General features: G+C 35.5%; 1 protein-coding gene across 1 annotated transcript in view; it reads right to left on the bottom strand.

Moving 5' to 3' along the window:
- The window catches only part of RYR3 (ryanodine receptor 3), a gene marked incomplete at both ends in the record, with an annotated part of 192,527 nt that overhangs the window by 144,954 nt on the left and 34,178 nt on the right, over nt 1-13,395 (bottom strand). Inside the window, one exon of the mRNA XM_084208173.1 lies at nt 674-793. Within this exon, the coding sequence (XP_084064299.1) occupies nt 674-793 (120 nt within the window). The remainder of the gene's footprint in view (nt 1-673; nt 794-13,395) is intronic.

Below are 13,395 nucleotides of genomic sequence, written 5' to 3'. Positions count from 1 at the left end.
AAGGAAAAAGATGCAGAGAGAACTAAAGAGAAGGGGGAGGTCTTCCTCTGTTTGGTTTATTCCTAACATTATGCTTTAGTGGAGGTTTACAGTTTCATTTCTTCTCACCTTTCCCCTCTCAAGCTCTGATAATTACCCTGGGGGGATTTGGGGTTTTTTTTCTTCACATCTCTCTTGCTTCTTTTTACAATTTTCCATTTTTAATCTTTTAATACCTAATCATTCTTGTCCCTGTACATTCAACTTCCTGATTGATAATGAAGTCAGGAGTAACCCTTAACACCATTAACTGACAGGTGACAATGCTTCTAAAATTATCAAGCCAGTGTATCAATATATTTGAACCTACAGCAGTACCAGATATACGGGAATTCAATGAACTTAAATGTTAACTACAGTCTGGACGCCTAATATTGAAAATAGGTAGTATTTCAGTTACTGGAAGTTTCTTAGTTAAAGAATAGCAGCTTTTCACTGTTCTCAGGTGTGCTTCAAAATTCATTTGGAATGTCTAGGAAATTTTTGCAAAAAATTCTAAGATGCAGTAAGGAAGAAAAGCATACATAAGGTCCCTCTAGCATCATATTTAAGAAACCACAATAAAATGTGCTTGTGAGTAAGTAGGCTAGCATTCACTGATCAGTTACACCACTTGAGAGTATCAGCTTCTTACTTTAGCTTCTGATGTTGGCTCCAAAAAGCACAGGCGATTCCCAAGTCCCTCAGCTGCCAAGCAAAACTTCCTTTGTTCTTTGTGGATGCTGGCAACACACTGAAGTACTACTTCATCATCCTGTCACAATACAAAGAACAAGAAAAAAATGTATTTTGAAGTTATATGTGCACTATAATGTTAAGGAATCCTGCAACATCTGTTGAAAATCAATGCAATATACTTCTAAATTATATAATGTACATATGCAGAGATTCTTTTGATGTTTATCTATAACAGATCTAAAAATATGTAAAGATTTCTATAGAGATTTACATTCAAGACTTTATCAAAGTGACAAAGACTGTATGCTGTCTCCAAGGCTTTTGCAACTGTTGTCTCCTTTTGTTTCTTTAGTAATATAAAACAAACCATAAACACACTATTACTGTTTTACTCAGCTAAATATTTTAATGCTGACAGTAAAAAACCTTTACTACAATTTTGCAAAAATCAGTGCTATTTTTTAGCACAGTAAACCATCAACACTATTCCTCAAAATGCAGAATCCTAACTTTTCAATTTACATGTAATATAGAAATCTCTGTGTACAACCAAAGATCCAAGAGGCATTTTTCAGGTGAAAGCTCAATCATAAGAGTTTGATCCCCAAAAGACATATTCCAAGAATAAGAACACTCTATAAAAGTACTTTTACAAATTGCTGCATAATACAATGCTGAACATACAGTGCCAAGCCCTCTTTCACCTCTTAATATGTGACACTAAAGGTGATATAAGCAAGCCAAAAGAGATTCATTTGTGTTTGACTGTGTCAAAGCTATATACAGAATTAAAAATAATTTTATTTTCCATAACTTGCCCACTAACTAAGAAAAAACCCCTGAGAGAGTAGCATGTAGAAGGATTTATTTTTGTTACAGGCATGTATGTAACTGTTAGCCAAAAGACACTGCCTGACAAGTTTTTAAGGGGGCAGAAGCTGATAAAACAGGAGTGATATGATATGTCACTGTCCCCTCCAGCTACAAAGTCCTACTGGTGTCAATTATTATTATCAAAGCAGATACACAACAGCCGCCTGTGCTGAGCACTGAGATCACTCGAACAATTATGTTCTAAAAGCAGCGCTGCTATTTACACTCCCCTTATGCAACTGCACTGCTATGACACTGCCACAGCTTTGGGCACTTGAAAGAAAGGCTGGGAGAAGGAAAGCAATTTTCACCAAAGGAACTGACACATTTTCCCTTTAAAGGGGGAAATCAAAAGCATGTTTTTCTCTTGTGTGATTTCACAGGTGTGTGCAAGTTACAGGGATTTTTTTAGGCGACCCTTCACTGCCTGCTTACCACTCCTTACTGAAATAGACAACTATTACATTTCAGATAAATCAGCAGTTATAGACAGTATTTTTCTTATCTAGCTTTGCATGACAATCAATAGTGTTTTCAACAGCACTGAAAAAGAATTTGAAACATATTTGCAAACAATTCTAATAAATGTAGCCGTTAGAATTAATTGATGCTAAAAAATTATCTTTCCTCCTGTTGCTTCTGCTTCCATTTCTATGTAAGATAAAAATAAAAATGTTTAAAACATTTTTCATCATCCAGTTCCTGTATCAATATTTGAAAATACAAATTTTAGAGCTAAAAATATTAAAATATTAAACATGAATTTTTGAATACCTAAATTTAGAATTAAATTGAGATTTGTAACTTAGCACACCTCGTTACATGAAATTACTTCTAAATAACTCAAATTGTATTTATTTTCCCTACTACACAAAAGTATTCATCATTCCACAGAGGTGTACATTAGTAGCCTATATTGTAATTCATAGCTCCCTAAAACATAAAATTATGTCTTCAGAATTTTTACAAGGGCACATCCTATCTTTTAAAGAACAAGGGCTAACAGCTTCAAACTGGAAGAATGCAGGTTTACAGTAGTTATACACTGGCACAGGTTGCCCAGAGAAGTTGTGGATGCCCCATCCCTGGATGTGTAGAATGCCAGGTTGGATGGGTCTCTGATTAATCTGGTCCAGTGGAAGGTTTCCCCACCCATGGCACTGGGGTGAAACTGAATGATCTTGAACATCTCTTTCAATCCAAACTGTTGTATGATTCTATGAACATACATTAAACTTACTTTAAATGAGAATTAATCAAATAAATTAACTATTTTCTTTTTAAATCCACATGCATAAAAAGGGCAAGAGTTCCTAATATAATGAAATTAATATTTTAATGTTCTGGAATTCAGAAAAAAAGCACTTAATTTTAAACTGGCATCAGAAGAAACTCTATCAATCATCAGATGCAGTAATCTCAAAATATAAGCATGGAATACCTTGAGAAATATATGCAGCATTCATGTTTTATGTTATTCTCCTAAATGGCCAAGGTGCCCTTTCCTTTGTGTTACAACACTTAACAAGCTGGGTATTTGCTATGTAGGAAAAAAACTTCAATAGTTTTTTTAAAGTGGCAAGAATATTATGTTATATGGTATTTCAGAATGTTTTGCAGAAAAGTTTTTGAAAGTATTCATTCATGACTGAGCATAAAGAATTGGCAAAGCCTATACAATCTGCAAATGAGGCAATTATTCCCTGTTAAGATGATTCAGTATTAACATATTCTCAGTGAAAACACATCATTCTGGCTGAGGTCTGTAATTGCTTTTCTGGCCTGAAGATGCTCATAGAAATGAGTTTTATGGAGTTGCTGTGCTATCATGAAAATGCAGACCATGTCTCAGCAGTACCTTGTTTCCAGTGCCCAGTTTTGAACCAAATTCAACAAATTTAAATGGTTTTGGTTCAGTAAGTGTTTGAAATGCAATTTTTTTTCATCTAACAGCTCTGACACTTCCATATGCTAGTCCATTTATTTTGGGGGGAAGGGGGGGGTGGGGGGTGGGGTTTGGGGTTTTTGTGGGGGATTTTTGTGGGGGATTTGTTGTTTGGTTGGTTTGTTTGTTTGCTTTGGTTGGTTGGTTGATTTTTAATAAAACAGTCTTAGAGTTCACAGAATCACAGGGAGGAAAGGACACCCATAAACAATGGTCCACTACAGATGGAAAAACACAAGAAACTGCTTTTGCTATTCTTCCTCAGAAAGTACGCACATTCTAAGCATCATTTAGTAGTAACTAGTTTTCACCAGTGGCATCATCAAGCTAACCATGAGATACATTCCAGACTACCAGCATTCCCTCTATTCACAAATACAGATGCACAGCAATTCTTAATTTTTTCATTCTGAATGAAGAGGAAGTGGAAACTCTCCTCTTCAGTCCAGAAATCTTTTATCTGGTTAAGATTCATCTCTCAGCACTTTAACAAAAGGACCAAATAACTCCCTCCCAAATCAAAGAAGGCTTATACATTAAAACATGTTGAAATTGCTAAAATAAATTTCAGATGGTCTGAAATACTACAGAATTTACCTAGTGTCATGTGTCATAATATCATCCATTGTCCATTCATGTATTCATGTGCAGAACTTTTGGAAAAAGGAAAAAGACAGTTTGAGGGATTTGGGGTTCTTTTTGAAAACAGGTAACCGCATGATTTTGAGTACTGCAAAAGTAAATTTCTACTTGCTTGGCTAGAGCTGAAGCTGTTTTCCAAATCTGACTATATAGTAATGTCAATATAAACTGAGAAACATTTCTAAAACAATTACAAATTCAATATATTCTAATTTTAAGAATGAGCAAGCGACAAAAATAGAAATTGATTTACAAAAAAGTAGGTCTTTTTTGAATACATTAAATATTTAAATTTTTTTAACAGATAACTTTTATTCCTAGCCTTCAGCAATACAGAATTAAGCAGAATAATATAACTTTAAAAATGAATTTTTAAAGGACCACTGTCCAGTAGTTCATTACCAAACACTATTTTTTCTTGATGTTCACGTTGTCTTCATCCTCAGATTTCAAAATATAAAGTGATGGTGAATTTAAACTGAGCTTCCTGTGATAAAATAGTAAGTCAAAACATAAGGAAAATTGTTTTTTATGACTCACTAATTGACTTGCTGCAAAGGAATTCAGTGATCAAGGTGAATTAATGTATTGTTGACATGACCTTGCTTCTGCACTGTTCACTAGTTTTTCAACACAGAATTTAAGAATAAGAAAATTCCAACAGTTAATGAAACTCCTTCTTCATTTTTGTTGCATATGTATTCCTTAATTTAGAGTTGCAGTGATTTATATAGTACACATAAATCGGAATGGGGGTTGTATTCAAAAATAGACACAATTCAATGTATCTTATATTATCAAGCACAGAACCATGAATACAATAACTATATACATGCAAATGATGCTGGAAAATGATACCATAAATTTAGTTTATTAGCTACTGGGTCAACATCTACCTAATCTCTATAATATTCAGTGCTGAAAATAAACTGATAAAATAAAATTGAAATGGCATTGAACATTAATCAGTTCTAGATAATTAATCAACTTTGTTGATTAATTACTGCAAGAAGAAAGAGTGTTCTCAAAAAAATTACATATTTTGCCTATAATTTACTCACAGTTGCAATAAACATTCAGGTAGGTACTTTCACAGGAATGACTAACTTAAATGCAAAGTGATACAGAATTGTTTAAAAGTACATTCTTCTGTAAAACCATGGAAAACCATGATGATAATACATCCTTTCATTCAAGAAATATGTATTAATTTTAAAAAAAAGACAACATATCTGTAAAACATGGTAAAACAAGCAGACATATCGAGCTGATGCTCTATACAGGCCTGATTAATGTGACACACTTGCTGATTATAGATCAGTGCTGCAAAAAAATGAACTAAGTAAAAATCCACAGCCACCTTCACTCTTTGATAGACAACATTCTACTCCCACCTCTCTATCACAAAGCACAGGATGTAAATAAACATCTTAATAGCATTTGAACACTGGCTACAAAATGATTCTTCTACAGGACTGCATTTCTTTAGAGTTTTCTGGAATAATCTTGGAAAACAAGTGAAGTTCACCAGAAATTGCAATCTACAGCAACCTACATTTTTCTTCACAAAATAAGGAACTATGTGCAGAGTTGACAATCTTCTATCCAAAAATGGATTTGGTAAATTTGTTTGCACCCACCAGTTCTCTGTTATTGCTGAGCAGGGCTTGCAAAGAATCAAGGTCTTTTCTGCTTTTTCCAAGGCCACAGTGGTGAGGAATTTGGGGATATGAGGATGCGTGGGAGGTTGGGAGGTGACACTGCCAGGACAGGTGACCCCAACTGACCAAAGGGGCATTCCAAACCATATGACATCATGCTCAGCATATACATATTCATATACATATTTCACTTAGATAGAGGAAATAATTATTTTTAATTGTATTATTTATGTCCATAATAATTATACAAACAGTTTAAGCCTTATTCTCAAAAAAAATAAAGCGTCATAACCAGTTTTTACAAAAAGAGGAGGATTATAGAGTCAATATCCACCTACATCATGGGTAATTCAGCAGCTTTAAGAAAAGTTGTAGGTAAGGCCATTGAATGTCTAGACAGTGTTTTGTGGGAAGTCAGTCTAAATCACCAGACAACAATGAAAATATAGAAGTAAGTCAAAGTGCTTTTTCACTTGATCTATTTTTTTTTGTTTGTTTGAGTGATCAGTCTCTGTGCTGTAGTCAAATTTTACACCTAGTATAAGGCTGATGATGTATATGAAACATTTGTCACACCCATTCCTTGGTTTGCTCCTTAATGAAGGTAACTGAAGAAAGGTGACTCCAATAAGCAAGCTGATGAAGCATACCAAGACTTCCTAAATACTAGCATAAAAATAAAGTGAGTTAACTATGTGTTTCCGTTGTATAAATCCATTTAAATGATCCATTAAAAAAGCGTCCATAATTTACCTAGTTTCCAACTTCTTAGTAGATATAGTCAATTATTCCACTAATTCGAAAACAGAAGCTTCATAAAACAGCACATTAAAGGATTCCACTACTTCCACATTTGAAAGAACTGAACTTTTCAAACCTATAAACTCATACACTATTTTTGGGATTTATTGCTTCAGTTATTGTTACTGCAACAATTGGCAAATGTGTATTTTTTCTCCCTTTTACATTGTGAAAAATTAATTTCATAAAACCGATACAGAAAATAGTTCTAGTATGGCATATTATTTCTGCTACTGCTCTTCTACTTCAGATAAAGGATGTGGAAAAATTCTGGCTGCTGAATTTATTATTTACCAAGGCAACACAGTCTTAAATATTTAGACTTCCTAATTAGGTTCATAAAAATTAAAAGCTTCTTTGATTAAATCTTACTTGGGTTGCTTTGGGTTTGAGGCTATGATCCAAAAAAATAACTTAATGTATTCATTTGCCATCTAGCTAGAACAATTCAGTTTTTTAGGTTCCTGTACTGTAAAAATAAAGTAATTTTCCTACAATTAAGAACAATTGTGCATCACATGTTCATGCAGACATCAGATTCAGAGCAAAGTATATAACTACATCAGAAGTCTTGCTTCATGGCCATATCACTTTTCCTCTGCCAAATAACTGAGTTGCAACCCTCAACAAAAAATTCCTTGCGGGAAATTTCCAAAAGCTCCACTGTATTAATCTTTATTTATTTCCTAAGGCAGTTCCATTCTAATAAAAAAAAAATTGTTCATTGTTAGACGATGACTGACACTCCTCTGTCACTGGTGAGTCAGAGAAGATGGAGTCATATCAGAAGGAAAAATGGTACAAGGTCTCACATTTATTGAGATGTCTTTTACATCTTAGTCCAACACAGGTGGACCTGATTGGTTATTTAATCAAGATATTTCACGTGACTCGTTAATTAAGAAACCACCCTTTGGTAAACATATTTCCATAACACATTCCACATGTTCACAAACACCAGGTGCAACAACTTAAGATAAGAATAGTTTATATTTCTTTCCCCTGAACTTCTCACAGCTTTTCCCAGAACCATGCCTAGGAAACTATCCATTTCTCTCTCTCAGCATCCACACTCATGTATAGTATGCAGTCCAGATTTGACTAATTGAAGTTTTGAATATTTTGGACTTTGTTTTTGTTGGAAGATATTTCTCACTTGAAAAATAATTTTTATTACAGTTACCAAGCTAGTTATGACATGGATTTTTCATTTTGCTTACTCTTTGTCAAGATAAAAAGCAACTTCTTTCTTTTTTTGACTAGTTATGAGAAAAAAGAAAGAGGAAACCAAGTAAAACCTCAAAAAAAAAAATGCTTCTAAGTCTCAAAACTGACCCAAACCCAAAACACATAGAAACAAAGAAAAATCAACTATACCCTTCTAGGCTTACACGCTTACCTAGGTTACACTATAAATGCAACCTAGCAGGTCTTTACTGAAGGCTCAGCATTGACCTGCAGTCCCCAGACATTACTACAGATGTCTGTGGAATCCTGAGGTCTCCTGGATAGTGGGTGGCTGTTAGAGGCAGCTTTGCCTCACCAAGCACGTGAGGAAAGGTGTGCTACAGACATCACCCTCAGCCTGCCAACTTTGACAAGGAGGACAACTTGTGAGCCTCCTCTTTGGACGTAAACTAAGAATGTACATAGGGAAGTAAAGTGTACTGTGTCTTCCAGGACAGCTTGGTTGTGTATACTTTTATTCTCTTTTCTTTTTCTGGTCAAAACAATGACAAGTCACCAAGTTCTTCAACAACTCAAATCTCTCTTTTTAAGTTAATGTGAGTAATATGAACTTTAATCCTGTGCTTCCTTATGAAATTATAAACAAACAGAGCAAAGAGGCAATATGCAATGTATATGGTCCATGTCAAAGGTGTGTGAACATTTAAAAACTTCTAGAAATTAAATAATTATTTTCAAACTTATGTTTGGATGTACTTCTTTGTCCTAATTTCAAATGCTCTTATAGGTAACTTTATACTTATATTCAACTTAAAAGGCTGTGTAGCAGGTACTCACATTGCCATATTCTATTCAATATTTACATGTTTAAGAGTTTCAATCGTATTATCAGGCAGCAGAAGAGAAAACCTGTGCCTGCTCATCAAAAAGTACATAAATCACAAATTATAACAATGGGAAAAATTTTAAAGAAAACTGTAAACTGCTAAGAAAGATAAGTTATCTGGACAAATTTAATTATTGCCTTTTTATAAAATAAGACCAAAACTGCATTTCCAGTCATTAAACCATTTTTATTGGTTTTTCTCTTACATACATGCCAGCAAAGCAAATGTTTCCTGTTTACAGAACTACCAATTTTGTCTCACAGCAGTTACATTTTGCCATCCTGCCAAAGAGACATGAATCTTCTGCACATCTCTTGAAAGCACTTCTTTTCCCCACACTGTCCACTTATAATAGTGAAGACAAAATTTTTCAATAAATGCTAACATACTTGCTCCATAAATTTATACTAGGAATATTTAGTAGAGGATGTATCCAAGGAAAACCTAAAGCAAGGTTAAATATCAGGGTCAGCTTACAAACCAAAAAAAGCTCCTAAAAGATTCAAATTATATTTTTCACTTCTGTAATTAGAAAAGCTTATAAAGATCTGCTGCAAAATGATAAAATTCATTAGGACCTCCACACAGAAGTGCATACTGCATGAATATTTTGGTCCCAAAATACAGACATCACAGTCATGTAATTGAATCAGGGTGAGGTCACATGAGTATATCATCTTGGGTTTTCCTTTGCTTTAAATGTCTATAAATAAATCTTCTTTGTAAGCAGTATGTGTTAACTTAAAAAAGAGGTGTGCTTAGACACCTCATATTGTAAATCACCACAAAACCCAAACACAAATGAAGGAAACCAATGTCCAGGGCAGATCTTCAATCAGTGGTGGTCATGGGGAGGGGGATTCTCAGGAGATTTAGCTTTACTTCCAGTACTTGCTGTTGGTTGTTTTGAACATATTTTTATAAATTAAAAGCCTCCATTTCTTTGTAGTAATGTACCAAGGGTGGGGCCTGTCTGGGGCCAGTCTTCCCCCAGTAAGCATGAAAATTTCTCCCAGTAGCTACAGCCTGTTCACCGCGAATGGATCCTTACGATGACAACAGAGTTCTTTAATGGAAATTCACACAGCACCCTCTGACAGTTCTCAGAAGATTTTAAAAATAGAGTTGGGGTTTCCGTTGTCGGTCTACGCCTTCAACAGTGTTTGGACAAAAGCCTAATCATAACTCTGGAACATACTCCCCTATCTTATATCAAGGCATCAGCAAGGCAGAACAAGAAAATATACAGCAATAAAACACACACACACAAACACCCTCCACCAAAAAACCCAAAAAAGAGCCTCTTGGAATAAAAAATTGTTTCAGAAAGTCAAGCAGCATAATATTGACCATTTTGCTTCTTTTTTATTTTCAATCCAAATAAAGTCAGTACAGCCACCATTGAAGCATTTAGATGGTTTGCTGCCCTTTGTACTGCAGCTTTGTCCACCTTTCCCTTTATGCAATTATTTGTGGAAATGAGATAGCATGAGAGAGTGACCACAAAGGGATGTCCACACCAAATACCAAGACCAAGTGTAACATCCAAAATATTTATCATCCATCATTAAAGCTGAGTACTAAATATTCTTTAGAAATCACTCCTTTGATTTTAAACTGTAATGCATGAGAAAGAGAAGACTTATTAATAGAGCTGGGGTAAACTAGCTGTGCAGACCAGGTTGGTGCATCTCAGGCAAATTAAATTTGTCCTCTCCTATCAGGCAGAGCCCTGTCATTCTTTAAGAAACTGTTCTGGATTCAGCAGAGGTTGAGCTAATCTTCACAGTGGCTGGTACAGGACCATGTTTTGGATTTGTGCTGAACGCAGGGTTAATAACATAGAGATGTTTTTGTTATTGCTGAGCTGGGATTGCAAAGAGCCAAGGCCTTTTCTGCTTTTTGTACAGCCCTGCTGGTGGGGAGGCTGGGGGTGCATGGGAGGCTGGGAGGTGACACAGCCAGGGCAGGTGACCCCAGCTGACCAAAAGGACATTCTAGACCATATGAAATCATTGTCAGTAGATAAAGTTGGGGGAAGAAGGAAGAAGGGGGGACATTTGGAGTGATGGTGTTTGCCTTCCCATTCACCATTACAGGTGATGGGGCCCTGCTCTCCTGGGGATGGCTGAACACCTGCCTGCCCATGGGTGCACTGAATTAATTTCCTTGTTTTGCTTTGCTGGTGTGTGCAGCTTTTGCTTTCTCTATTGTCTCAGTCCAGGGGTTTTCTGGCTTTTACCCTTCTGATTCTCTCCCTGATCCCACTGGTGTGAGAGAGAGCAAGTGGCTGCATGGCTGGGGTTAAACCACAGCAAAAAGGAAGTGACATTAAGTCTACACGTTAATCAACAGAATGGCAGATTGACTAAAAGCATGAAGATATACACTATGCTGATCAAGGAAGTGGAATTATCCAAGAAAGGTGTACCCTGCCTAAGTACCTTATCATTATTACTAGATGGACATGTTAGAGCAGGTCCCAAGGAGGGCCATGAAACAGTCAGAGGTTTGGAGCAGCTCTATTGTCAAGAAAGGCTGAGAGGGTGGGAACAATGGTCTCATCAAAAAGGCTGAGAGAGCTGGGGTTGCTCATCCTGGAGAAGAGAAGGCTTCAGGGAGATCTCAATGAAGTGTTTCAATACTTAAGGGGACTTAAGTATTGAAAGAAAGATGAAGAGAAACTTTTTACCAGGGCTTGTAAGGACAGGATAAGGGAAAACAGGTTTAAACTAAAGGAGTGTAGATTCAGTTTGGACTCAAGAAAGAACTATTTTAGAATGCGGGTGATAAGACACCAGAACACGTTGTCCAGAAAAGCTGTGGAGGTCCCATCATTGGAACAGGTCTCTGAGCAACCTGATCCAGTGAAAAATGTCCCTGCCCATGGCAGGGGCTAGACTAGACGGTCTTTAAAGTTCCCTTCTGACCCAAACCATTCTATGATTCTATGAGTTGTGGCGTCAGAACTGGCATGCTTTGCAACTCTCACATTCATAACCTCTGGCAAAGGTTGTATAAGCAAATGAAGTAATACACTAGATATGTTAGGAAATTAAGGTGTTAAAGTTCATTTTGATGGAGCATCCTTTGGGAGAGAGAAATGAATGTAAGATACATTGTTGTATATATACATAGTTGCATATATTTTGTTTGTTTTGCCCATTTCTTTTACATCTGGTGCAAGTGAAGCAGTTCGTAATGGGAAGATATAACATAGGACACCCATTCTGACAAATTCACAATACATTTCATTTCAGAAATTAACTTATAACTGAAGTTCACAAATGTAAGAAATTTTGGCGTAATAAACTCAGTCTGTAGAGTTTAGCTTAGAAATTATTACTGTTCGAAAGATGACCATAAATATTAATGGAATAGCCAGTGTCTTGTCTCAATTACAGATGAACCAATTTTAAAAACTTGACACCTGACAGCAAGAAGGAATCCAAGTAGAAGCCGTCAGGCTTTTGGAATCTTAGTGCATGACCACTACCAGATTAGTAAAGATACCATCAGCAACAAACATTTAGATCATATCTATTTCAAAATGAGAATGGGTCTGCACTTTTTTTAGGATATTCTTTAAATCATGTATTCTGTATATGATTAGTCTCTCTGAACTAGCAACTATAAATATTTCAGATATTTATTTAATATCACACTTTGTTAAAGATGTAAAATTTCCCTTTTGGACTGAGTTTTCACTAGGAAACTTAAATGCTGACTTTAGGGCAAAAATCTTATGGACTTTTTTACAGAACCCCATACTATTCAGGATTTTAAACATGGTCTATATCAACTGTTGACAAAAGGGATACTTAGCATACAGCTTTGAAAATCAGGGACCTACAATGAGAAAAAAATTATTTACCTTAAATTTTAGGAACTCAAAACAAATTGGAAAAGTCCTAAAAAAGATTAAACAAAGCACTTACTCAGTGCTTTAAACAAAGAATTAAACAAAGAATTTGCTCAGTCACTGTATGAAGTTGTAAGCTATCTGCTTTCTACATGAAGATAGAATAAACCTTTACAGATACATTTTTTTTTTTAATAGTATTCTTAGAGGAGATTTTACAATGTCACAGTGACCTGAATTTAAGTCATCTTTGTCAGGTGTAGGCAGCAGAACCACAGATAAACAGACAGTAACATTTAAACACATACAGAGAGTTTGCAAGACCCAGGACTTTGCACCAGGTCTCAGAACCAGAGTGAGCCTGTGGATAGCCAATAAATATTTACCTGCTACTTATCCAGATTTTAGGAGGAAGGGGATAAAAAAAGCCATGAGAGCTAGAACGTTGCTGTATAAATTTTTTTTGTCAATGACCCAAAGATGATATGACATCAGTACGAGATAAGATAGGTGTGAAGCAGAAATGCAAGGTACTGCAGAGTCTAGAATTGTTAAATGATTCTTTGTAACTATTTTATATCTTGGGGAAGACAATGATGGGTTTTAAAGAGATTTTAATCAAGAAAACAGAGGTTTAGATTAAAGCTGAGGCTTCTTCCCTGAACCTTCTATAGACAAGACATAAATGTGGCTTTTAACATAAAGGTGATGAGCTGCCAGGTAAACATGGACTGGTAAGAATGGGGAAGCTATGAAACAGGTTCAGATTTATATGTGTACATGGGGGATCACATATTATACAGAGAAAGAATTCTAAAG

Source organism: Fringilla coelebs (genome assembly GCF_963513975.1).
Source record: "Fringilla coelebs genome assembly, chromosome: 6".
NCBI lineage: Eukaryota > Metazoa > Chordata > Aves > Passeriformes > Fringillidae > Fringilla > Fringilla coelebs.
Note: the sequence above shows the minus strand (reverse complement) of the source record. Positions and strands in the feature narration are given on the sequence as shown.